The sequence below is a fragment of the Harpia harpyja genome, chromosome 6, assembly GCF_026419915.1.
Source record: "Harpia harpyja isolate bHarHar1 chromosome 6, bHarHar1 primary haplotype, whole genome shotgun sequence".
NCBI lineage: Eukaryota > Metazoa > Chordata > Aves > Accipitriformes > Accipitridae > Harpia > Harpia harpyja.
Window position 1 is genome coordinate 28719113 of NC_068945.1, and position 26786 is coordinate 28745898.

The 26786-nt window shown below is 39.7% G+C and overlaps 1 protein-coding gene across 24 annotated transcripts in view; it reads left to right on the forward strand.

The window, feature by feature from the left end:
- TNRC6B (trinucleotide repeat containing adaptor 6B) overlaps positions 1–26786 on the forward strand; it is a 146877-nt gene that overhangs the window by 39825 nt on the left and 80266 nt on the right. For 8 of the 24 annotated variants that reach the window (XM_052790762.1, XM_052790765.1, XM_052790763.1 and 5 more), the window contains one exon: positions 2487–2554. The exons of 14 other annotated variants lie outside the window; for them this stretch is intronic. In XM_052790762.1, the coding sequence (XP_052646722.1) occupies positions 2487–2554 (68 nt within the window). Of the gene's footprint in view, positions 1–2486; positions 2555–17980; positions 18234–26786 lie in introns of those variants that run through there. 2 more of the 24 variants (XM_052790773.1, XM_052790776.1) reach the window with 2 other exon arrangements.

The window sequence follows — 26786 nt, forward strand, 5'->3', positions numbered from 1 at the left end:
CTAATTTTCTTGGTGAACTTCTCCTGAGTAACTTTGTCATTGCCTTTCTCTAAGTTACATGAAGCCTGGCTCTTTTTCTCCAGTGCTGACATAATTGTACCATGTCTTCTTCAGTTTTTTATAATGCAGATTTTAGTCATTTCAGATACTTCTGTTAACTGTCTGAAGTAGAGCAAGCTGATTAACATTTCTTAAAGTAGATGAGATTTTCTAGTTGCTTTAAAACAGATTGTGCCTGGACCTACAATCTTGTTTCTAGCTCAGGCGACTTGTTCTTAATTATTTGCCCACTTCTCTTTGAAATGGTAATTTTGATAGATATGCATGCTAGATGATAATGTGTCTGGAACACCTATGTCACTAGCATTCTTCATATAAAATTCATATTAAAGCAACAGTTTTATTGGCAGTACTTCAGCAATTGCCTTGTCCTGGTGGTGGTCTACAAGATGTTCCAGTTCTCATTCAAATTTCTTATTTATGATCTAATAAAATAATTTCCCATTCCTTTCTAAGTTTTTGTTGGTTTTAAAATCATTCGCATTTTATACTCGAGTTCTTTATGATCTCTCCTTTTCTACAGCTTCATTAAATTGAATTTCTATTTTATATGGGAATCTTGTTAGTTTAGCCCTATATATGCTGTATGTAGTGCTTCTTTACTCCCAAAGGCTGTATTTCATCTTTCTTCTCAGTACTGGCCACAAACTGCCCCCCTGCTTACCATTCATATGAATTGTACTTGTCTCATACCAGCAACAGGCTAAAATACCTCCTGATCTCAGGTTGTGTAAGAGTGACTCTTAAACACTTACCTGCGCTCTCAGAACCATGCTGTTTTGCGATTAGCCACAAATCTGTAGCTATTTTACCAGTTGTCACACTTGTGTTTTAACATCTGCAACAACAGAATTAGTGGAATGAATACATTTCTCTTCTGCTAGACAGTTTTGAGTCCAGATATTAGAGCTCTCGAGAATCAGATACACACTGAGGTACAAATAGGTTTCAGTGTGCCTGATATGGTAGGAATACATGGATAAAAGTATGAGTTATTTACAAAACTGTAATGCAAAATTTTCTTGCTTTCAAACATTGCTTTTAGATGAAAGTACTGTTTTGACCATGGGTCACATGGGTACATGTTTACAAATGTGAAACTACCTTACATGTATTTGATTGACTATCTGTGTTCTGGATGTCATTGCCACCTTATAGTTCATCACTTTCCCGGTTCATTTGTGTTTTTGCTTAGGGCTGTGCCTGGGCAGGCAAATAACGTAATTTCCGTTATCCTTGTTAGATGTCAATATGCAGATAATGTTTTTTGTCAGTATTTTTGACCTTGTCAACAGGATCAAGGTACAAATGACTGAACTTGACTCTTCTAGGGGGAGGGTAGGGCCACAAAGGAAAGTGGCCGCTTGGTTTAGTTTGGGGTTTTTTTTGCTCCTTCAAAGACTGACTAAACCATGTTATCTTTACTGACTGATTAGTGCTTCTCTCCTCTTTCCGGTTTAATGTAGTGGATCATGGATTTGCGTGTGATTATGATTTAGTTGCTTTGTTGTATGGCTTACTGAATATTGCAGTGTGGCCTGTTTGCTGGCTTCACATGAAGTAGAGCATTGCTAACTGTATATCTGGATGTTTATATAAAATACTAAGTGCATGTGTTGAATTTTTGTATAAAGAGAAGAATATTTTGCTACCTGTGCAAGAAATTCTGCCCGAATGGAGTAATTAAATGAAGAGTGTGTAATTAATTAATGATCAAATATAATGTAATTCTTCTTTCTGGCCAGAGAAATTACTGACAATATATGCTAAAACTGTATTTTAAAAGCAAACAATTAAACAGAAAACTTCCTTAGTGCCCTTGGAATCTTTTAACATGTGAGCCAAAGGAAATGCCTACCTTATGTTGTCATTGGAACAGCATCTATTTGAGGTTCCCTTAGGCCTCTTTTACCCTGCTAACTAAGCTACGCGTGTGCAGTGAAAGTCTCTTTTTCATATAAAAGTTATTTTTCACAAGAAGTACTTTGCTTTCACAGCAGTTTCTGTCTGTGGTGAATAAGTTTCTTTGAAAATTCTGATTTTTCTGCAGAGATGTTGGTAGACGTTTTTAATTCCTGCTTTATATGTAAGGAAGAAGTGGTAGAAGCCATACTTTTTCAGAATGACAAAGGAAGTCCATAACAGAGCAAAACTTAGAACCTAGATAACCTGAGTGTTAGTCTTCTGCTATAGCCATTAAATTATTCTTTTTCCCTTCTAAGATTTTCTGAAAATTATGCTATAAAATGATACCATAGCGATGGGGTTGGAGGTGTACATATGTTGCTAAGAAACTACATGATCTGTTCTGGACCAGCCACTGTGATAAAGTGGCTGTCTTCAGTTGTTGCGTATGGAAAAGGGCCACTTTAGGTGATGTGCATTTTGCTCCACCGATTTCTGACCTGCAATGCTTGCCTTTGCAGATGGAACATGAGGATTTTGTAATGGAGGGGCATGGCAAGACTCCACCTCCTGGTGAAGAAAACAAACAGTGAGTCACACGTTTATTTAAAAAGGGCCTTACCATAGTAAATGGTGTGAAGCACTCTTATTTAAATGTGCTGGGAGCGTTGGTTGTTCGTTTGGTGCTCACCCTTTTGGTTCCTTAAATACCCATATATAATAGTGGATGGTGGCTGGAAAAAAAAAAAAAAAAAGGCAGGATGTTGACTTGCTTTGAATTTAAAAGCATAGAAATATGCATTGCAATTTCAGAAGGTAAATCAGAAGTTGTTGTAAAAGCAATAATCATTCTGGAAGCTTAGCACCAAGGTAGTGAGTTTGTACATGAAGTTTTTATACAGCTCTTCACTGAAATAATGTGAAATACAATAGAACCAGGGCCTTCCTTTTGGTGTGCATATGGTAGATTGCTCCTCTTTGAAATACGAGCCTTACTTCTTTAGAATGCGTTTTAGTGAAGGAACAGAAATTGTAAACAAAATGCTCTTTCAAGGATGAACAATTTAAGATGCTGGTACGCAGTGCTTCAGGGAAAGAAGCTTGAGCAGGGAGGAAAATGACAGATTTCCATTAGCAAAAGGCTTTTTCATATGACTTCAAACTGAAATCCAGTAATGGTTGGGGTTTTTTTTCCTGGGTTTTTGTTCAGATAGGAAGAAGAGAGCCTTGTCCTAGAAGTATTGCAGTGATGGTTGTGTTCCATATTCTTTTCTTTAGTTAATGCAATGATAATTCAATTTTGAGATCATAATTAATATTTTTTCCTGACCTGCCTTTTGGAGCAAGCAAGAAGACGATCTTTGGGAAATCCACAGCACAGAACTATTTTCTTTTTTTTTTTTCTTTCTTTTTTTTTTCCCTATGCCTAATTGGGGGTGTCCTCACGAGGAGGAGGAAGTTCCCATTGATCAGCAGTACACTTGTTGCAGAAGGGCTGGGGTTTGACTTGGGCTGAAGGTCGTCTTTGCCTTCTAGATAAGCTAGCAACTGCAAGTCCACTGCCTCTGCGACAGTGAGAAACTGTTTCTGAGGTAGCCAAGATGAGTTCAGGGAAGTTCTAGTGCTGAACATGCACATTCTTTTCATCATGGAAGTGAGCCAAACTTCTCAAAGTAATTGCTGCTATTTCTTTCTGTTCAGACTGCCCAACTTACTGTGGAACCAAGAGATACAAAGCTTGTTGAAGTAGAAACTTTCAGAAAGTTCCAGAAGAAAAATCAGTGCAGAAAGAAAAAGTAGATTTCTGCTCTTCTGAATTGTTTCTTTAGATATCTAGTAGTATAATGAAACACATTATTGTAGTGAATAATACGAGGGATGTTGTATTGGACTTATAGCCTTGTGTTTGCTGTCTTATTTTAGGTGCAAGTGGAAGCTAGAATTACTTTACAGTTGATCTGATTTCTAATTAGAGCTTTTTCAAGTGCCTTACAACATTATCTTTCTCTTCTCCAAAACTGTGGTTATTAGAAAGAGAATATGAGGTTAGTGATATGCAGGATTTTTATTTTTTTAACTAACAAATTTAGGTTTAGGTGGCATCTGGGATCTTGTCATACAGATCTGGCCCTAAGGAGTATCATTCCTAATAATGTTGTTGTTAATATCTTGATAAAAGTCTAAAGGTGCAATTTTGGTAATGCAACTATGAGATGAAGGTACTTGTTTTGTGCAACTGTAGCATAATGCCAGCAAAATTCTATTGTGGGTATCACTCTTAAATTTCAGTCAATCACTTGAATCTTTTTATATCCACAATCTCAAATTTTCAACCACCTAACATAGTTGTCTGCCTTGGTAGAGCTTACCTCTTGCTGTAAGTGACATTGATCTGGTATCTGAGAGAAACAAATAATAATCACGCAAAGGATTTTAGTAATTTAAGTAATTTAATTCTTAAGTGACTCCAAAAAGCTGCATTGATTTCAAGTCTATTGCTGTAGATCTCAAAAGAAAAGAAAAAAAATCTGAAATTGCCTCTTAGTATTATTATTTACTTGTATTGGGGATTAGCTGGACATCGTGGAGTGGATCTAGCGAAGGGCCACAGGGCGGGACTACAGCATCTCACATAGGAGGAGAAGCTGAGAGGTGGGACTGTTTAGGCTTGAGATGAGAAGACTTGGGGGAGGATCTTACCAATGTCTATAGAGATACCTGACGAGGGGACTAAGGAAGGCTGAACCAAACTCTTCACAGCGGTGCCTGGTGAAGAGGCAATGAGCATAAACTGAAATACAGGAAACTCCACAAAAACATAAGGGAAAAAAAAGTTGTGGGTGTTTTGTTTTGGTTTTGGTTGTTTTTTTTTTCTCTTGTGAAATGTGGTCAGACCTTTGGAACAGGTTGCCCGGAAAGGGTGTGCCGCCTTCATCCTGTACGATATTCAAAACCCAGCTGGACACAACCCCGAGCAGCCTGCTGTAGTTAACCGTACTTTGAGCAAAGGGGTGGGATTGATGATCTCAGAGATCCCTTCCATCTGCAATGATTCTGTGTTTCCTGTTGTCCTCCTAGTTGGCTGAAACAAAATTGGAGCTTGTTAATGAAAAGTAGATCAGAAATTTGAGTGGAGAATCAGACATTCACTATGGAAATAGCTGCACTAGCTGAAGATGCTTCCTCACCTTTCTCAGACTTTCCTGGAGTTTACTGCCTCTACAGCTATGCAGATGGGATTTTTTTTTTTTTTGAGTGCTTCTAATTTGCTTTCCTGAAAAGTTGGCCATGTTAATTTAATCACCTTTCATAGGCAGCCTGATCTGGGTAACTCTGTACTGAGATTGTTGAGGAAGTTAAGTATGCAGAAGATACAGTTTCAGCAACTGACCTGTGAGGAAGCTAACTTGCACTGGAGTGCTGGAGCAATCTGCAAGTCTCCTGGGGGAGTGCTGGAGCAATCTGCAAGTCTCCTGGGCAAGCCCAGCAATTTCTTAATATTTAACTGGCATTCCAAGGGACTCAAAGTCACAGAAGTATCTTTTTACTTCTGAGAGACTTTCAATGGAAGCAGTAGTTCTTACCTAGCCCCAGTTTCATGTGAAATTTCCTTTGCTAAAGTACAGCTTCATAATGGATTACAAGGAGCCAGCATCCATGGATGACTTCTGGCACTTTATTTCTGAAATGCAACAGAGTATTTCAACTCAGTTTGACTCAGGGATAAAAATTTGGCATTGCAAGAGTACCTTCTAGTATTAAAAAAACAAAACAAAACCTGCTTCAGTCTCGCAAACCTTTCTTTTGCTGTACCGAACAGTTCTTTTGGGCAGACTTACTGTACTAAAGTTGCGGCATCTTAAGATTTTTTTGATTGAACTGTAGATGATGCACAATGCCTGTGTCACAAAACTGTCATGGTTGTGCAGCAGTGAGGGCTGCCACTTACTCTAAAACCTACACTTCAAAAGAAGTGAGTCTGCCTCGGCTACTGGAGCTGATAATGGCTGTCTTGGACCGTGCTTCTACTCCGGCAGAGCACCAATGGACTCCTTGAGAAATTGTTACTTCTCAGTTTTTAAGTACTCTGTAAATTCCTCCCTCCTCTCAGCTCTCTGGTATGTGATATAACTGCTTGTTTGTTACACTTGGCCACATTTGTTATGTGGCTAATATGTTTGGTAAGAAACCCCTCTCGCTCCCTCCCAAAGGAAAAGTTTGGAGAAAGATTGGTATCATTATGTTTAATTGCAGGTGGACATTTTGTTAGAGGCGTTGTCTCATATTTTCATCCATTATGAAGAGGCTGACCTGAATTGCCATGCTTAAGGAGTAAATATTATCTCCCCCCCAAATACTTATATTTTACATGGCAGTAGCTTCTTGCTGCCTTACCAGTTGTAATAGGGCTTTTACTTTTTCACTGCTAGAGCAAAGATTAACAGGCAAGAAACAATCAAACTTCTGTTGATGAGCAGAGAGCAGCTTGTCTTTGTACCTCCTTTGGGGGTAGGAAAAAAAATACTACTCAAGTCCTTAAATTGAGGTTGTGCTCCTAGTTCTAGCAGTATTAATTAGCAACTCTGCCTAATAAATTATCCCCTGCTGTCACCACCAGAAACTTAAGCACCTTGATCTATTAGTGAAAGGGATTGTGTAATGAAAACTACTCCTTTTTATAAGAAAAATGTAAATGTTTTACTATTCCTGACTGACACAGAGAAGTCTGTTTGACAGTAGCTATTTGGACAAAAAGTGAGCCAAGTTCATACTCATGTTTACTAGCAAGGTAAGCCAACCTATTACTGCTGCCTGAAGTAACTCAGCTGGCTATTCCCCACCTGCTGTTTTGTAGTAATGGGAGAGAAAAGTCTTCAACTATCTTGGCAATTTGTACATCTGGAAGTGATTCATTTGCAAGAAAGATAGCAAAACCAGATAATTTCCATAATTTACAAAGTGTCATTGGTTAGACCTACTGGATAGCCTTTTCTCTGGATTGATAGTTTAATGTATAGATTCTGATGCAAGAGTTTTTAATGACACCCTCCAAAATTGCAGTAATGCCAGGAAGAGATTGCAACCAGTGAGAATCACAAAATTGTTTTAAATTTGGTAATGTTCTCTTACATTATTCTTTGATATTTCAGCAGGAATATTCAGTGTCTTCCTGGATTTGTGTGACACAATTAAAAGAAAGTGGTATGTAAGATGGTCTAAGCTGGAAACAGGAATCATAGGCTAATAAAATAATCTAAGTTGGAAAGAACTTCTGAAAGTCATCTCATCCAATCCCATGCTCAAAGGAGGGCCAGATTTGAAGGTTAGGTCTAACTTTTAAGTTGTCAGGCGGCTTAGGATTATTCTAGAGCCTTTCTGGGCAATCTGTTGCAATGTTGATCACCCTCACAGGAAAGAAAATTTCCTAATATTCAGTAAGACTTTCCCTTGTTGCAATTTATGTCCATTGCCTTTTGTCTTCCAGTGTGCGTGTCTGAAAGTCTGCCTCAGTCTTCATTAAAACTTACTTCTATGTTTGCTTACACAGCAGAATTATCCCCCTATCTCCACCCCCACCCTGTTTAGTTTTGTCATTTTAAAACTAAGTGAAACAAGCTCTATCAGCCTTTCCTTGTACTTCAAATTAAGAGTCCAGTTAACAGACCAGTCTTCCTTTGTTTTCAGCAGCCTGCCGATATTGGGTGCACGTGTAAATATCACTGCCACAGTGGCATAAAACAACCACTCTTACTCTTTCATAGTGTTGCTGAAAACTAAAAAGGCTGCAGTGGTATATCCTGAAGATGTCTGCTTTGGTTGTTGAGGATGCCAGTCATTGTTATGAAGTACTACAGTATTCTTTTTAAAGGGTTTCTTTAATGTTGAAATCCCATGAAGGACCCTAGCCATAGCTTCTGTCCCTGTAGCATAAAACACTGTTCTTACCAAATTTAAAGTAAACAGTTAGCTAAATGCTTGCATAACAGGGGTTTTGTTTGATGTTTTAAAGGACATTCCATATTACAGAAGGTATTGAGATTTGTCTTGAGTACCATTGCACTGTTTTTAATTTACTGACAGTACCAACCTAAGCAGAAGGGTTTTTTTCCTGAAGGTTCATGCTGAGATTTTCAAAGTAGCCTCCAAATCCTAATTCAGATTATCAACTCAGATTTGGGGTACCTAAATTCTGTTGAAATTCTTGGCAAGTTGTGTCTTTCCTTGAAAACATCAACAATTATGTTCAAAAGTAAAGGCGTAACTGATTTTTCATTGCTGATTGTTCTATGTGTGTGTAGAATAAGTAGCCCATTAGAGAAATGTCCCCAAACACTGAAGTCCTCTGTCCATCATCCTAACAAGCCACCACAGAGACATGTGCTATGTCTGTAGTGGCCATACAGATGCTTTTGTCACAGGGTATTGCAGTTCTGTCAGTATGTCAGAATATGCTTCAGTCCCAGTGATTAATTCAGGCTAGCTCTGGTATTGGCATCTGAGTAGGAGAGTTCTAACTTTGAAATTTTTTTTTCTTTTATGTCCCTGGAGATTTGAAAGGATATTTGAGGGCACAAGACCATTAGACTATAACTTAAGATGAAAATGGGTCCAACTAAGGTTTGAGAAATGTTTTCATCACCTTCATATCGTAGACGTCTTTTTACTCCCTGCAGTGGAGTGAGTGGCAGGACAAGTTTGCATTTGAAGGCAACTCTACCTGTGTATATAAGGGGGCCCTGAGGCATAAAGAAAAGAATTGCCCTTTGTCGTGCAATTGAGTGGGTAGAAATGGATGAGACAGCAGTGAATTCTGTTATCTGTGGAGGCAGCTGTGTTTCAGCCACAAGACTGGTAAGTCAATAATGTTGCAAAAGCTGGCTTGCACCCTTTACAATACAGTACTTCCAAACAATGTAACAAAAATATGCAGAATTTATACTTAAGCACTTTAAAATGCCAAAAGTTCCATCAGTTCTCTTCCATATTTTACCAGTTTAATGTTATACTTAAATCTTTTGAAATTTTTGTACTTAAAATTAGAGGTGTTACACACAGGAAAACTCTAATCTGAGTATTCTAAGCACAAATAATTTAAAACTAGGCATTCACTTCTGCAAGTTAGTCTTGAAAATATTTCTGGTTGTCATTTCATGGTTTTTAAGATTCCTCATTTCACCTCCTCAGTGATGTGGGGTTTTTTTCTACTTTCAAACCATAAATTAGGAGGTAGCAAAGCATATAGCACCGTATATTTTTTGTCATGAACAGATACAGGCTTTCCATGTACCTCAGCTAACCTACACCATTAGCATACTGTTATTTTGCAAGTATTTTCTCAATATGCGGAAAAACAGAAGCCAGATGACTTTTGGGCGGGGGGGGGGGAGCTATGGGAGATTGCACAGAAAAAAGTCAACTGTGGAAGTTAAGTTCCCACTTACTATCCCAATGCGTTTAACCTACAATGCTGCTGAATATTGAGAGAGGAAAAGATTTGTGGACAGTGCACATTCTAAGTGTGAATAGTTTGGTGCTTCTTTTCCCTAGGATTTTATAGTGCTTTCTTCCAGATATCTTGTGGTAAGAACAGGCTAGTTTGTTTGGGTTCTACTCTCTCCCCCCACCCCGCCAAGATCTGTGTTTGTCCTGCGTAGGAAGTGCACAAAGCCTGCTTCTGAATTTGCAGTCTCATCTGATCAAGAGACTTCTTTACATTGTCTTTCCAAAACAAGACAAAAGTATATTTTCCATTCCAGCATGCTTGCTTTATAAATATGGTATTGCAAAATACCCAGAGTAGCATCACATATTATCCTTGATACTATTGGTTTCTCTAATTACTACAGTTAGTAGTAATTCTGATTGCTAGCAAAAAGGAGGGTATTCTGATTTACCGCTGTCTTAAAGAGCTTACTCTACTTTGAAGGGGAGATCATTTGCATACTGACCAAATTCCTAAAATCCCAGAGCCTCTTTATTTCAGACACCACTGCCCCCTCCATCTCCTGACCTCTAGTCCCTTTCCAGGAAGTTAACTATCTACTAGACACTCTATTGACATCTCAAGTTCATTGTCCAAGAATTCTTCTTTTAGGTCTGGTTGATTGGTGGCTATTCCCTCTCCCAAGCTGCCACTTCCTCAGGAGATGCTTGAGGTAACTGTGCTCTGATGTATCGTTTATATGGATGGCTGGACATTGCTCTCTTTTCAGCATTTCATTGCTATTTAGATGGCAACTGTTGGATGACATCTTACATGGGAGTGAGATAACAGACTTAAAGAACAGCAAACAAAATCATTTAAGGGCTGTTAATAATTTTGAGCCCTGTCTAAAGTAGTGTTTAGTCTATATTCTTAATGTAAAAATATATTTTAATGTAGACAAATTTCTGCAGTCTCTGCACCAAGTTAGTGCCACATGTTTTGTTTTGCTAAGGATTAACTTTTTGGATGGTTAGCACATGTCAGTGGCATCATAATGTGTATGAATTACAGTCCTAAAACTTACTTTTTTTTTTTTCCTTTTGCATCCAATTTAAGCTGCTCGGTGCTTTTTTCCCTGTTTCGTTCTCTCCAATGAATAAATACATTCATCAAGTCTTTGGTATTTTTTGTGTGTACACATAGATGAATGCTTGATTCTTCCTTTCAAGGAGATGAAGAGGAAAAGGGGAAAAAAATGTCTAATGGTTTTATGTTATGTTAGTTTGTGCTGTCTTGTTGTTTCCTTTGTCCAGAAAACAGAAATTTTGGTGACTATCCACTATGGCTTAGTGGCTTAGAGATACCACAAGTTAAAGGATAAGAAAGGTAAATAGTCTTAAAGTCCAAGAACTTGGTTCTAAGTTGCAGATCCCATCTAGACCCTTCAGGGAATGACCATTATTGGTTAAAGAAGGGGAGGGAAGGAAAAAAAGCAAGCTTTTAATTCCATGTAGACGATACGACTTACTTTGTATGACTAAAAATACTGTGCTCTGTGGTCAACATGGTATGAATTAAAAACTTGTTTACAGAGATATTTTGGAGCTTTTAAGCTGCATTGCTCCTCTGGCATGCTGTGATTGGGAGGGCTGGTTATGATTTCTTTTACTCCTACCTAGAGAGATGGAGTTTGCGGAACTCTTTGCCCTTCATCGAAGTTGATTGTATTTGGGGATCATACTGTTTTTAGGTTAGTGCTATGCATTTGAATATTTGTGACGGCTACAGCTTGCAGAATTTTCTGCATGGATAGCTAGCTGTTCCTTTCCTGACATTTCAAACTGAAGGGCTGTACATGAAGGCAAATTACTTAGGGAAGATGTTCAAGTCACTTGGAAAGATCAGTTTACAGATTTTTGCAGCAATAAATAGTGCTTTTGTTAGAAAAATGAGTCAAATTAGGGAAATCTTCTCTTACAGTAATCCACTGAATATGCATTCCTTTTGTATTCTGCTTTTACTTTGGGTTTGGGTGGGGTTTTTTTTTTTTATTTATTTAACTTAGCATATTATGGTTCCTTTAATGAGAACAAAGGAAAATGGGTTGGTGCCAGCTCCAACCAAGATGCCAGAAATTCCTTTGCTTAGAGGTTTCCGGGCCAGCGATTGAACTCCCTGTACTAAAACTAAAGGCAAGTTCGATGAATTTGTAGAGAGGTACTGGTCTATCTCACCATAAATAAATTAAAAAAATTAAAAAATTAAAAAAACAATATAGCTCCCTTTTAGGTGGGGGAAAAGGGGGGGGGGAGGATTAGAATAAGACTAACTCTTTCAGTCAAAAAAATATTCCTTGTCTTTTGTGAGGCCTCCCATAAGTACTTGTAAGAAATCTGCTTTGCAGGAGCAGGCTAAGCCAAAGTGAGTAGAGTATACTGAATTTCAGTCAAAGCATGTCTAAAGGCTCCATATAAAGAAGGGGTCCTGTTGTGGTAAAGCGTTTATAGACATGAAAGATAAGTTTTTCATTAAATATTCCAACCTAGTCAGATGAAAATGCTTGTTGCTATTTGTTTTAAAATGTTTAAAGCTTCAAGGCTTAAACTGGGGGGTGGGGGTGGGATTTAACCAATGAGGTTATTACTCCTTTTGAAATGCATAGTAACAGCTATTGTTGATGGAAGGTCAGTTGAATCAATCATCTAACTGGCATGGTAATTCACATGCTGTAAATAACAATTAGAAAGCAACCGCTTGCTGTATATATGGGTGGAGTAATATCCTATACCATTTTCCTGAACATCTGTTTATTTGAAGGAAGTATAATCTTTTCACTGGCATAGATAGAATTGCTTAAAACAGATAAACTTTTCCTATTTCATTGATATTTTGGCAGTTTATAGGATTTTAGAAACTGAAGAGGGAGACCTGTTAGGATAGGATTATAATCTCCAAAATCAAGAAGCTTCTGAGATGATAGGAGCAGGTTAACCAAATTCTAAGAATACTAATTTGCACAGGTTCCTGTGCATGTTATGTTACTGCAAAGTACTCGTTTAATTTCCAAGGATATGAGCATAAAACCCCATTCAGTATTTAGAGGGGGACTTGATTGAATGGGAGAAGATGTTTGGGGTCAATTCTTTTAGTTCCTAGAGTAGTTAAGTCTCATGCGATTGCTTTCCATGTCTGTATCTTTCCCAAGTAAGTTTGGAGTCTCTTGTCCAGTTTTGGTCAAGTGAGGCAAAGGAGTAAGAAATTATAATATAGTTGTAATTACCAATATGTTAAACTTCAGTAACTGCCTGGACGAGAGACCAAAATTAATTTCCCCACTAAAAGAAAGGCTTCAGGACAAAACAAAATATTATCTGTTCTGGTTATGGCTGTTAGTAGCTAATCCTCATGTGGATTAGCTGCAGCATATGCTATTTTGCCCAGGTACTGCAAGAAGTGAAAAAAAGTTATGGGAAGAGATCTACATAGGGCTCAATATACTGGTCTAGAGCCTTGGCATTAAAGGAGAACTGGCTGTGCAGGAAGCTGAGATTAGTGTGGTAGAGGTTTGGTGATGTGTGACAGATTCATAGGAAATGAGCTTTCAGTTCTGTTGTTCATGGAAGAACCTTGTTAAAAGACAGCTAGAAAGCCTCATCTTTCTCCAGTTTGGAAAGGGCATTTGAGGAGATTGAAGAAGTGGAGGCATAGTGATGGATTATTTATAGGCTGAACCGCTAGGGAAAGTATTGTGGCAGATTGAGGAAAAATGAGGTGGAAAAGTGGGTGTTTGCAAAGTTTGGTGAATGAAGTTTTCCTTCTGACTTGTTATCTTTCTGTGAGCACTTCATTAATGTATAGGGTCAGAACTTCGGCTTGGCCCTGAAGTCGTGTATAGCTCTTTAAGGTCATATGCTGTGAAGTTTTCAGGCCTTGTATTCTTTCTTTTGTCCCTAGCAAGATAGGAATGAGATCTGAGCTTTAGTATGGCTCCAAAGCACTGTTGCAATGTAAATTTTGAATAATAATGAAGGTATGCTCCATTCCTAAAATGTGTTGATAGGTGCCTTTGTGTAAGGAATGCAAAAGCTGTTGTAACCTTTTCAGAAACCTAGCAAGATTTTCCATTGTTGGACACTTTTTGTCATGGTATTTTTCTCTGAGGAAAGAATTTACATTATACTTTTGGTTACTACAGTAAAAACCCCTGCCAGCTCTGTTTTCACAATTCTGCAGCATAAAATGTCTCACTACTTGCTAAGTGTGAAAGGGGTGTGGAGGAACCCCAAAACAAACCCCTAGTTTTCCTTAGGAATGAGTGTTTTGTCCTTGAAGAATGCTTGAACATTTTAAAGTTTTGCATTCCTGCAGAAGGAGAGGTCATCTCTTGCACAGTGGCTTATGTGCAATTGCTGTGAAGACTTTAGAAAAATATTATGTTGATACAGTCAGATTAGCGATCGTCTTCGCTTTTCAGAAGTGTTGGGCATTCAACATTTCTGTCTGTTCGGAGAAAATAATTTAAAAGTGATCTGAACTATCCCTTATCCAGGACTGAGTTGCTTGTGTCAACTTCCTAGTTGTTACCAAGTCTAGGAAGCAAGATGCTTTGAGCTCCTGGTTTTAACCTTAATGTTTTTAATTGTTCACTTGAAATAAATCATATGGCAGTTGTTACAGTGCACAAGGAATAGGTAAGATTCTTAATTCTGTTCCTTAATTTACGGGGTTCTCTGCTTGCTTTTTATTATTAGAAATTGTGCAACTGTGTAATCTAGTTGTCATATCTATGTCTCTACCCTAAGAGTTATGCTTCTAACTTCATCTCGGGAAAGACAAAGGGACCTTTCTGATCCCTGTTAACTTGAAGTGTGCTTGCTAGGATTGTAATCCAGGTCGGTTGGTCCACTGGTGACTGGTTTGGGGAGCTGGCGAGGAATTGGCCTCCAATTATCTTGTATCTGTTACTGCACCCCTCTTCTGGGGTTGGGAAAGGGAGGTCTAGGGAAATCTAACTGAGCTGCAGTAGGATAGAGGGCATGTAGGCTTCAGTTCACTTTGGCAAAAAAAAAAAAAATCTGCCTTTTGCCTCTTATACTTCAGGAAACAAATTCTTCACCAGCAGGAGAAAGGAAGTTGGTGAGAAGGCATTCATGCTATGAGAAACTTGTTAATATTTGAGGTTTCTGCTGAGGAATTGTGTCAGGAGGAGCTGAATTGACTTTTTCACTTTCATAGTATCAGCTGTGAAGAACTTTCTAGGGGAAAAAATATGTCTTAATTTTATTGGCCATACACATGTGGCAATGTAGAAAGCCCAGCGGGTGGGGTCCAGTGTTGTAGGATGGCAAGGCCCCAGCCTTCAAAATAAGTAAGATATGGCATCAAACTGTAGGACTTTGAGCCCAAACAAATGCCAGCTCATGAGACAGTGAGTTTTGCATAAGGACTGGATGAACACAAATCCTTTTAAAATTGGCTAAAGATCTACAAATCAGACAGACCAGGTCTCCTTTTTGAGATGACAACTGGAGGGTACAGTTGATACCTCAGTTAGTCTAGTGGACACTGGAGCATGCCTGCCTATATAATGTTGAAGCCTAATGTATTGATTCTTATCAAAAGGTCATCAAAAAGGATAAGCTTAATGTGAATTAAAAAACCCACTCCTCTCCTGTCTCAGTTGAGATACGAGTGCAGAGAATCCATGACTGTAAGCATCTCTCTTAATGTGCGTGTATATGTCTGCTCATACTGGATACTGTCCTCATAGAAGCACTGTGAAGCTTCATTAAAGTTTTTAAAGTGCTTTATGATCCTCAGGTGGAAGGTGCTTAGAAATGAAGTGTTTGTAATCAGCGAAGTTAGTAGCATATAACAAGGATATAACCTATTAACACTAGCTATTAACAGTGCTGTTAGCATCAGAAAGCTTAACAGTTAGGTTTTAAAGGGCAATTGCCCTCTGAAAAGGGATGTGCAGATTTTGTATATGCTGTGGTTTTTTATGCTCTACTTCATTGTTTTCTGAAGTACTGTGCTGCTGCTTTACCCACAATTTTGGTTGGGGAAGTGCTGCATTAAAAAAGAAAAATAACAAAAACCCAACAACAACCACCAACATCCCCCCCTTCCCTCCCCCCCCCCCCCCAAACGAACCCACCAACACCAAAATTTTTTGTGAACCATCTTAACCAATACGCCAACAGGAATAGAAAAAGAACGAGGTATGTTTCAGTTGTTAGCTTAGCTGAAAAAACATCAGTGAAAGCATTTATTTCATTTATTTTTATATTAAAATAAGGATTTTCAGGTTGCTTCCAAGTAGCATTTTAAAGGAGACAAAACATGGGTAACTTTTACCTTGTCAAGTGGAGTCCATGGTTCTTTATGGAAGACAAACTAGTCAAGGTAAAACCTAGGCCCATAGTCCATACATTTTTAACAGAATGCTAAATAACCCAAGATGTTTTACCCATGCTACAGTTATTTAAGAATTGCCCATACTGGCCTCTCTAAATATTTTTGGTTCACTGATTATTTGCTTGTCCCCCAAAAAGTTTTCTGATTAAATAAGCTTTGTCAGTAGAACATTGACAAGGTGAAATTTTATAGCGGTGATTTACACTTGATACACAGCAACTCAGGTGAGTGCTGGTTGCTTAAAGTCATCACAGTGTTGTCAACTCCTGGAAGTAAAAGCTTCTAGGACTGCAGAATGGAGAGCTGGCAAGCCCTACTGAAGTTAAGAAGATTTGTAAGTCTGAGTAAAACAATTTGGCTTTTGAGAGCCAGTGAAATTATCTGTAGCTTAGTGCATATTGTCATACTTAGTGTGAACATGTATAGAACATGCAGCTGCAATCCTTAATGTAATTCTGCAGAAGGGGGATAACTGTTTCATAAATATGCATATATATTTGCTTTTATGAAACTTTGTGTAAATCAGATGCCTAGCAGTTGGTTTGGATTTTGTCTTTAGATATTCAGAGCAATTGTGGTGTTCTCTTTGGGTCTTGCCACAAAAAAGAACATGTTGCCTGAGATTTCACCACATTTCTTAAATTGCCGTGTTTGGATTAGCCCTGCCACAAAGCGCCGCAAGCTGTTACATCCAGCAGGCTGACTCTCTGCTCTGGTTTAGACGGAGCAACCTGAAAAGGTAGCATCTGACTGCTTTTATTTCGTTCAGTACCTGTAAATGCAACACGCATGGGCTATTTGCAGAGTTTCAGGAGCCTGCAGAGATGGATGTTGGGGTGGTTCTGGTGCAGGCTGTGGTCCTGTTGAAGAAATCCCCTCACTGGGGGAATCCCCATTCGAGACTTTCTGTACCATACCGGGAGGGTCCTTGGAGCAAAGTGTGTCAAAACCTCAGCTGTATCAGCCATTCCTAGCTCCTGATGATTTTTTGAAACACAGCGTTTAGCTGATGACTCACGTAGCATGATAATACACACTAATGATTTTTATTCTCATTCGGAAGATGTGCCGCTTCTGCCCCCCTCCCCAAATTCATTCCGATAGAGTGCCCTCCCATGACGTTTTAAGTTAGTTTCATTCTGTGGTGGCTTTTCGCTGCTGGTGTGGTCTTTTTTTAGTTTCTACATAGTTATAGTGCAAAACTGTACAGAATTAAAAACTCGTGTGTTTTAAGGATTCAATCCCGAGGGTGCTCCCGTGAGCTTCCCAAGCTGCTGCCGGTTACCTCAGCGGGCACGGTTCCATTGCACAGCCAGTTCAAGCATTTGTTACCTGCGTGGGGCTGACTCAGGAGCAAGTCTCCCCACGGCAGAATCGTACTCGCATTACCATACACTGTTTCTGAACTATATTATTTACTGTTTCTGCACGCTCAAGGTAATGTCTGGAAACGTGCCGCAGCTTTTTTTTTAATGTCACGACATGCTGGGATTCTCTTTGAACTGCTGGAACATTTATCTGTGAGAATTGTGGGCAGAGACTATCGAGTGTCTGCCTGAAGATTGAGTTGCAGCCTGAGACTTCAAGCAGTCAAGGCAGTAGGAGAGATGGAGTTTGCTGTGCTGCAGGCGTTCGTGCCTCCGAACCTGGATCTGGGGTTTAGGCGTGCACATCTCGTGCAGGCGGTCCGGTTACGGCCTGGGTTCATCGTGGACCGAAGATGAACCTCTTCTGGTCCTTGAATCGGGATGGGGCACTTCTTAAAAAGCGGTTTCCTCTCGACGTAAGCGCTAGGGTCATGCGTCCGGCGGCGCGCCGCAGGAGAGCGCGTGTGGCTGGTGGGACTTGCACGTTTCATGGTTCACCGTTGATGGGTTCTGCAACCTTGGTGTAGAAGGAGCACAACTGGCTGCTTCCCTTTTTTTGGCTAGCTTTAAAGAGAAAAACTCCGGCCGAGTTGCCCTCCCTGTCCTCACGGCTCGCCTGTTTTGCCCTTCCTGAGCGTTGCCCGTGCGGGCTGAACGGCGAAGGATCCAGCGGGCGGAGAGCGCGTTGGCGCGGCGCTGCTCGGCCGGGGGGGGGCGCAGGCAGGGCGGCTGTCCCTTTAAGGCGGGAAGTAGGCCGGCCCCGTCGCGTGATTGACAGCCTGGCTGGAGTCACATGACCTGCCTCTATTTGAAGGTCACAAAAAGCTGCTTCCTTTAGAGAGAGCAAGAGGGAGCGAGAGGGAGGGAGAGAGGGAGCGAGAGCGAGGGAGTTCGAGCCAAAATGGCCGACAGAGTCGCTGCTGGTTTCTGAACATTTGAAATAAAAACAAAAAAACAAACACGAAATCATTTTTGGATCTTTTTTCATTTCCATTTCTACCTTGTATGCCTCAACTCGCTGGATTTAAGCACTGCTGCACTTTATGAGGTTAGTGGTACGTTTCTATTTTATTATTGTTTTTACCTATCCGTAGATTTTTAAGAGCCTGAGCTGACCGTTTTCACCCGTGGTTTTGCAGAGGTGTTTGTTCTAGCACAAATACTTGCTTCAGATGTTGTCTGGTTTTCCGCGTAAAGCACTTCCAGTGGCTTTTTAGGGCTTTTTTTTTTTTTTTTTTTTTTAAGGAGGAGGTCTCTGTAGAAGTGGATTTTGAAGCGATTTGTGATTTAAAACACTCTGGCAAATTACAGGAGATCGTTTGTATTTTCCAAGCCGGTGAAGTACAAGATAGTACTGAAAATCTCGTTTTATTTAAATAGAGGCTTCTTACAGAGCGATTTCTTCCCCACAGCACCCGAAGCTCTTAAATCTGCTGCAAAAATTTGCATATATAAAAATGGGTTTGCATTCTTTCTGCTGCCGGGTCCGACAAGGGACAGATGGGGAAGTGTTCTCACCGGGCCGTCCTTCCCAGGGAGAAAAGGGAGGGGGGGGGGAAACACCCAAAACCCCAACCCCCCACTAAAATCCCGCCCCCCCCACCCCCCCCCCCCCCGTACGGTGCCGGGCCGGGAGCGGGGGCCGGTTGGGGGTTAGCCGCTGCCAGCCGAGCGGAGCGCACCCCGCAGCGGCGGGGCTGCCGCTTCCCCCCCCCCCGCCCAGGGCTCGGCCCTCGGTGGGACCGAACCGGCCCCGTCAACGCGGCGTCGGGAGTGCGGGCGGGCTCGGCGGGCCGGCTGGCGTCAATGGCTTCCTAATGGTCTTGGCACCTCCAGTCGCCCAGAAGCGGCGGGGGGGGGGGGGGGGGGGGAAGACTTCTCCACTTAACGGGTCTGGCGGCTGATAAAATGGGGGGGCAGGTAGTCAGGAGCGCAGGCTTGCGAATGCGAGATGCTGGCGGCTGCTGCTGCTGGTTGGTAGACTTCTGCTCTGGATTCTTTATAAAACCGGTGTGCGGCTGCATGTTGGTAAACGTAGCTACAAACCTGCCTTTTCTCGCTTTTCTCTCCGTCTTCTATGTTACTAAAAATTTAAATCCGAGTTCTTTTTGCATCTCCCTCCAGAACCGAGCAGAAAATTAAAGGGAAATAGCTGAAGCCTGCTTTCTGAGAACAGGCCCCTCCTCCTGCATTGTAAGAGTGTGATGTAATGCTCCTTTCTGTGAGGTTAAATGAAAAAAAAATTCTGTGGCGGTATACATTATTCTTCACCCCTTCCTGATAGGCCTTGTACTCTGATATTTTTTGTAGCTGGATATTTAAGCAGCAGATAATTATGCAAATAATCATGTGAATGTACTTTCACGTTGTAGTATATGTGTGCATTGATTATGGTTAGCAGGTCAACTTTGTCAACCTGCAAGATGGGTCGTATCTTGTATTTAGCTGTACGCATGCAAGGCCACAAAGAAATATAAATGGAGGAGACAGATTTTGGATACCTTTACTGAAAATCTATCTGGCTGTCCTCATTGTAGTCTCGTAGTAGTATGTATCAGGGCCTTTTTTTTTTCTCCACTGGCTAGCAAATGTTTGAAATAATTCTGCAATGTATTAAGTTTCTCTGGGAAATTAAGGGTGTCATTTTAAATTAGAGCAAGCCAATAAAAAAGAACTCCACTCAAATTTGATGTATTGTCCTGATAATTTTGGTCTTAAAAAGTTTAGTAGTAATGGATAACCCAGTCTGTGTATGAAGTAATACATTCTCCCTGCTTGGGGTTAATGAACTTATTAGATTCCACCCTCATGTTATTGGCATGTATCTGTGTGGGGGAATATTATTAAAATGTTCTGTGTCTTTGACCTGATGCTGCCTGATGGCTTTTGTTATTCAAAGTCTTCTTGGGCTTAGTGGAGATCCTGATGTTGCCAGAACATGTTGAATATACCTGTTGATTGACGAACTTAATTAGACATCAGAACTGTTTTCAAATGCAATATAAAGTAGTAATATTCTCAGTTTTGGTACTTAACTGGATGCATAGGATGGATGAACTGAGGAAGTAATGAAAACCCAAATTTTGTCCTGAGTTGGCAATATTGTAGGACTTAGCCTTCCCAGAATCTGTGCTCAAGAAAAGTACTCACCTTTCCTGCGTGTTTTTTGCCTTCATGCGTTACTGTCTGTTACACACTGTCAAATTGTGTAAATGTTAGTATAGCTTGATTGTTAGGGAGATGGAATACAGAATGTTTACTAATAACTGCAAGTGCTCATAGCTACAGAACCTGTCATGGATCAGACAAAAAGCAACTATTGAAAATAATAGAAATTATTCCAGTACGGAGTCTGTGAAACATTTAAGTAGCTTTATGAGACAGTATGCTCTGAATAGGAAGGACCAATTAAAATAATTCCTCATCTAAATATGTCTTTGACCCATCAAATCTTAGTGCAGGGTACGTTGAGGACTCTGCAGCCTGTGAAATCGTAGGGTTTTAAAAGTGCAAGGCTGGGCAATTCGCGATACTGTTTGCATTCAGTGTGTTCCTGCAGTACAAAGGGAACAAAATACTTACTTAAAATAATTTTGAGAGCTGACTCCAGTTGCAATTTCTAGATCAGTTTGAAGCTTGCAGAAGTGTTGGCGTGGGGGAGCCCTTTTTTCTTTGCTCAGTTTGCAGTGATGACACTGGGTTCGGAAGCTTTATTTCATTTTTCTGTTTGCATTTGTATGTCAATTGTTATTGGTATCTACAGGAATCAGTCCCTTTCCAAAGCAGACTGTTTTAGTAGGTTGAAAACTACAGCAAAGTCTGTAGTCAGCAGAGCCCCTGGAGTTTTTTGCACTATATCTAAGAGATTGCTGAGAAATAATTGACAAAAAAAGCCTTATTACCATTGAGCTTCAATATACAGGAGTCTGCAGTTCTAATGGGAAAAAAATTCAGGGAAAACAAGTGTCTGAAAAATCAGTATGCTTACTTTCAGTGGCTTTTTTTAGCCTCTTTCTCTCCTGCTGGAAAGGAAAAAAAAAAACTTCGTAAGATCATACAGTCCTTGCTGGCTGGTTTCAGCTAAACTTAACCTTTTCAGGCTGTCGTGGTTTAACCCCAGGCAGCAACTAAACACCACGCAGCCGCTCACTCACTTCCCCCCCACCCAGTGGGATGGGGGAGAAAATCGGGAAAAGAAGCAAAACCCCGTGGGTTGAGATAAGAACGGTTTAATAGAACAGAAAAGAAGAAACTAATAATGATAATGATAACACTCATAAAATGACAACAGCAATAATGAAAGGATTGGAATGTACAAATGATGCGCAGTGCAATTGCTCACCACCCGCCGACCGACACCCAGCCAGTCCCCCGAGCGGCGAATCCCTGCCCCCCCACTTCCCCGTTCCTATACTGGATGGGACGTCACATGGTATGGAATACACCGTTGGCCAGTTTGGGTCAGGTGCCCTGGCTGTGTCCTGTGCCAACTTCTTGTGCCCCTCCAGCTTTCTCACTGGCTGGGCATGAGAAGCTGGAAAATCCTTGACATTAGTCTAAACACTACTGAGCAACAACTGAAAACATCAGTGTTATCAACATTCTTTGCTCTGAACTCAAAACATAGCACTGTACCAGCTACTAGGAAGACAGTTAACTCTATCCCAGCTGAAACCAGGACACAGGCTTTTGTCTCTTACTTATTAATAGATAGCTGAGTAGATGAGAAGGCATGCAAATCTATAAATGAAGAAAAATCTATATAATTAGCATATTGCTGGAAGAGAATTTTTATCCATACTTTTCCTAGTATCCCTGCAAAAACTTGTGGCTTGCACCTTGAAGCAGAATTGTTCAATTCTGGTCATTATTGATCTATTTTCCTTTTGGTGGCCGGGATGGAAGGTGAGAAGTTTAATTTACAGTTTAAAGTAAACAGTATTTGTTGGAATCTACTCTTTGGCTGGCAGTTGTTTTAGAACTGAAAAGTTTGAGGGGGTTTTTTTTGCTTTAATTGATTAAGAAACCTACCTCCTTCCTAAGAGCTGTTTCAGCTTGTTAAGTGTTGGTTTTCTATTTAAACAGCTCAAGATTTGAGGCAGGAAAAGATGATACATAGGATGTTTAGCTCTAAAAAGCTATACTTCATGTCCTATCAAAGGGATCAGGTGTGGGTATCTGGGTTCTAGTTTTGTAACCTTCCTGAGAGTCTTGCAAAGGGTGGTGTGTAATGTCGGGGCAAAAGTAAGATGTCTTTTCGCTTAGAAGAATCCTGCTGAGGAAGCTGGTTACATTTTTAAGTGGCTAAATGATAAAAATTTAGCTATAATTATTGCTGCAGAATTAATTTGATAAACAGATGTAAAATTCGGTTTAGGGGAATACGAAAACTTACCGTTTCTCAAAGCAAGGCAAGTTCAGTATTTATTTCAAGAAACAGCGGCTTTAGTTGCTAACGTAACACTGGCATTTAGCTGGTATAATTACATGTGCCATACTTCAAATACTGGTCAAACAAGATACCTGAAGCTGGGTGTCAAGATAACACTTTCTGGACATTTCAGCGTTGAGGGCAAGTGTGGAGGCATCATGGAGATAAAAAATACTATACACTGAAAATACTTTTATTTTGTTTTCGTGATGGTGCTGTAATTATTTTGAAGGGCACAAGAGAAATGGTGCCTTTCTGTATTTGTGGTGAATTCCAGCTCCAGAGCTGTACATTTAGCACTTTTCACTGCTTAAATTCTTTTTTTCCTTTGTACATAGGCTTCCAACCCAAGAAGACAACAGTTTCTTTTCTGTAGAGACAGAGTATATATTTTGGGAGCAGCATGACCATATGCAAACCTGGATATTTTTTATACGTAGTGCCATCAACACACTTCTGAAAGGAGTTCCCTAAGGCTCCTTTATGGATGTTGTTGTTTTAAAGTTTATTTTTCTGTCTGTATACAGTATGCTGGCATTATAGTTCAGGGCTGATATGCTCTGGTGCTAATAGAATTCTGTATTTGTAATCGTTCCTGAAAAGTCATGTCTTAAGAACTGGTTGATGTGATATTTGAGTATTATAGTATGGGCAAATAGAAAGACAAACCTTGATCCTCTTTCAAAATACTGTGGTTCCAGGACTACTTCTAATTAGCACATTTAGTCAAACAAGATATGAACCCTGGAGTTTTTTCAGGTACCTAAGAGAAGATACATTACTAAAAGACGAGAGGATCTTTAAAGGCAGAACAAATCAAACCAAGGGTTAAATAGTATGGAAAAATGTGTTGTAATATACCTGGAGAGAAACTACTGAGGGGAGTCTTGTTAAAGACCACAGGTAGTTAAGCAGGAGAGCTTCTGAGTACTGTTCCCTTCAGTGCTACAATTTGTGTCTGAACTTAATTAAATGGGTGCTTGTGTATGTTAGGCAGAGAAAATTACCTAAAAGTACTTCGGTATCGATAGGTGCAAAAACGCTTAAAAGTACAAAGCATGTGTATTAATACAAATTTATGTTAAATTGAGACTTTTAGAAGTGAAATGTAGCCTTGGAATTTACTACAACAACAAAACCAAAACAAAGCATCAACAAAGCATCACGATACAACTGTGTCTTATTCATGCCAGCAGGGGAGTACTTTCCTTCTTAGGGTGGTACTTGCAAGGCCTGAACTTCAGAGCATTTTGAACTGTAGGGGAGGCCAACAAATTTTGAGGTAGCTCCGGTAAGAGCAGCGAAACATAATAGAGGGAGGTAGTCTAGCAAAAAACCACTTCAGCTTTTTTGGTTTTATTTTTATAGATACATACGTTCTCTGCAAATGAATAAGCAGTTGTTTAATTTGTGTTGGAAGAGCATTATTTTGATGCTGAGCTCCATCATAGTCAAGTGTGCTTTGAACAGGACAGTCACTTCAGCAACTAAAAAGCAGAAAGGCACGAACATTTTTAAATGAAGGTGGTCATTCTTTTAATTCCTTTAGAGTACCCAAAACCCCACTGTGCATGCTTAAATTATGAAATAAGGGGAGGGTGGTCATATTTCCCAGTGTTCTTAGTAGATGCCGAGTTAGGGCTTCCTGAAGTACAGATATGGGTATAACAGCTGAACCCAAAACCTGATTTGAACTTGAGCAGAACATTGTCTTAATTTCTGAATCGGAGAGGAAGTATTTTTTAGAAAAATGAAACAATGGAAAAATGACTTCTAGAATTCTCGGTATTTTTTTTCCTTTTTTTTTTTAAGCACAGCATTTGTTAAACAGCACACTCATAAGCTACTGTCCATTTGTAATTTCACAGTGGCTGTTGGGCACGTGCGAAACTTCAGCTGCAGTGAGACTGCTGGAATTTATTTTTTTAAGCATGTACACACCATAGCCTTTGTAGATTTTGACCTTTTGAGCTAGTTGACCTATATGAAAACAGGAAAGGTTAAATACATATTCTGTTAATGCCACTTAACCATTAATTAGAGTTGAGCTCAATCGTCCCATTTTACATGTGCTCTGTGGCAAATATACGCAGATGTGTTGTCATCATGGTTCAGTCCACATTTGTCAACTTGATTATGCCTGAGCCATCCAGTTCTCCAGGACGCAGTGTCCTGTGTCACTTAAGCCTTCCTTAAAATAAGTCTTCCGTGTTTCTTCCACTTCTTTCCCTGGTTTAAATTTTACTGGTTTGTAGTAGGAGACATTGCAACTTAATAGTAGGGTCCTAATGTAGCAGTGTTTGTGTTCTTGTTGCAGCTTCTGTATTAGCATTTATATTTTTAATTGTATATCATTTCAGTTAAGCAATCATGCTAGATTCAGGATCTGATTTAAAACACATGGTTCTAAGTCTGTGTTGATGCTCTAGATAGACTTGTCTACAAAACAGCTTTCTTTGGCAAGAGGGTGACTGCTACTGAGAACTTCATCAACTAAAGTGACTTGATATATTCTGATATGTCACTTTGCCAGCTAAATATACAGCATGTTTATGCTCAGCCTTTTGCTGAACAGTTCATAGGGAGGATGATTTGATCACAACATACAAGTGAATTTTGGTATTTTAATGCTTGGAAATTCTAATCTGGTAACTCTTGCTGGATTTTTTCCAGGCTATTTTGCGTTTTACTGGAGAGAGTTTAAGGGCAATAAAAATGAAAATGGATACCTTCTATATGCAGGGGAGGGGAGGGCAGAAGGAACCAAAACTTAGCTAACATCCTTTTCTGGCTTATTCATGTGTGCATCAAAAACTGGTTGTCCAGTGAAACAGAAAATAGTAATTAGATAGCTTGATCCCCATGTGAATTGTTAAAAATGTATTATTCTATATTCTAGTTAAGAGTATATAAATAAGCCTTTCCTATTCTGTTAGGCTTTACTTGGGTACTGTTAGTGTTATTACCCCACTATTTTAATTCAAGGGAGCTTCTACCGTAAATACTATAAAAAAAAAATCTTAATTAAAAAAAATTAAAACTGGTTAACAAATACAGTGCATGGAAATAGAGGGTATCCTATTTAGGTTATAGATACATCATTCTGTATCTAGCTCTGTTTTTCTTTGAGGATGTCATTACAAGTTCATGTGCGCTGGTTGGAATCTAAATGTTGACTAGGTTCAGGTTGCCTGTAAAAATACTTCGTTAACCTGAAGTAAAACCCCAAAAGTTTTTTTTTGAACCTAGTGTAAATGAAAGCTCCAACTGATGCTACAGAAGTCAGTTATAGCAGTATTAATGGAAATTTTAAATTAAATCGCCTTGTGTTAGAGTGTCAAATAAATTTTCTGTTCCTTTGCAGGTAATGTTCAGATTATCTGTTTGATACATCTCAACCAGACCAAACAATGCTGAGAGAGAAAAAGTGGACAAGGCATTAGGGTTATTTGTATTTTATTTTGTCTTTACCCATGTCCTGTAATCCTATTCAGAGCAGATGTAGATTACCCTGGCAGGAATGCTTGCTAACCAATATACAGGCCTTGCTGTAGTATTCATTACTGCTTCATCTGATGGAAACACACTGATGATAGTGTGATGTAGGAAACTAAAAACAAAATCTCATCTGGGTAAGGATTTAATCTTCTTAATAAGTTGTTTAGATGTACTTCTTCATGATGGTATTTCTCTAACTTCCTAGGATTTAATCAGCAAATATCTTCTGAAACCACTGAGTTACAGTGGAAAGTTTTAGTAAATGGCCTGGGATGGGAGAATTGCAAGTCTTACATGCAGGTAATTTTTCAGCAGTTTGAACCAGTTTAGTCCTCCCTGTGCAAAAGCTATCTGAATTTGCATTTAACCAGTGCATCTTTGCGTGGTAGCTATTCTGGAACGGCTGTTTCTGATGAAGTCCCTGAGTGACTGTTTTTATCACAAAAGCTACAGTTGCTTAGTTCTTTAAGCCAGCTCTCTGGTTAGGCCATGAATAACTGAACAGGTTAATTTTTGGAAAGTCAGCCTGTCTTGATAGAGTTTTGTGGACAAGTTTTTTTCCCAGGGGTGGATTTAAAGGCAACATATACTGTTTTAAAGGTGATGAGCTGTATTTGTGTGATTGGATCATTGGAATTCAGGAACAGCTGAGGTTAGCTAGTGTCAGTCTCCATTACAT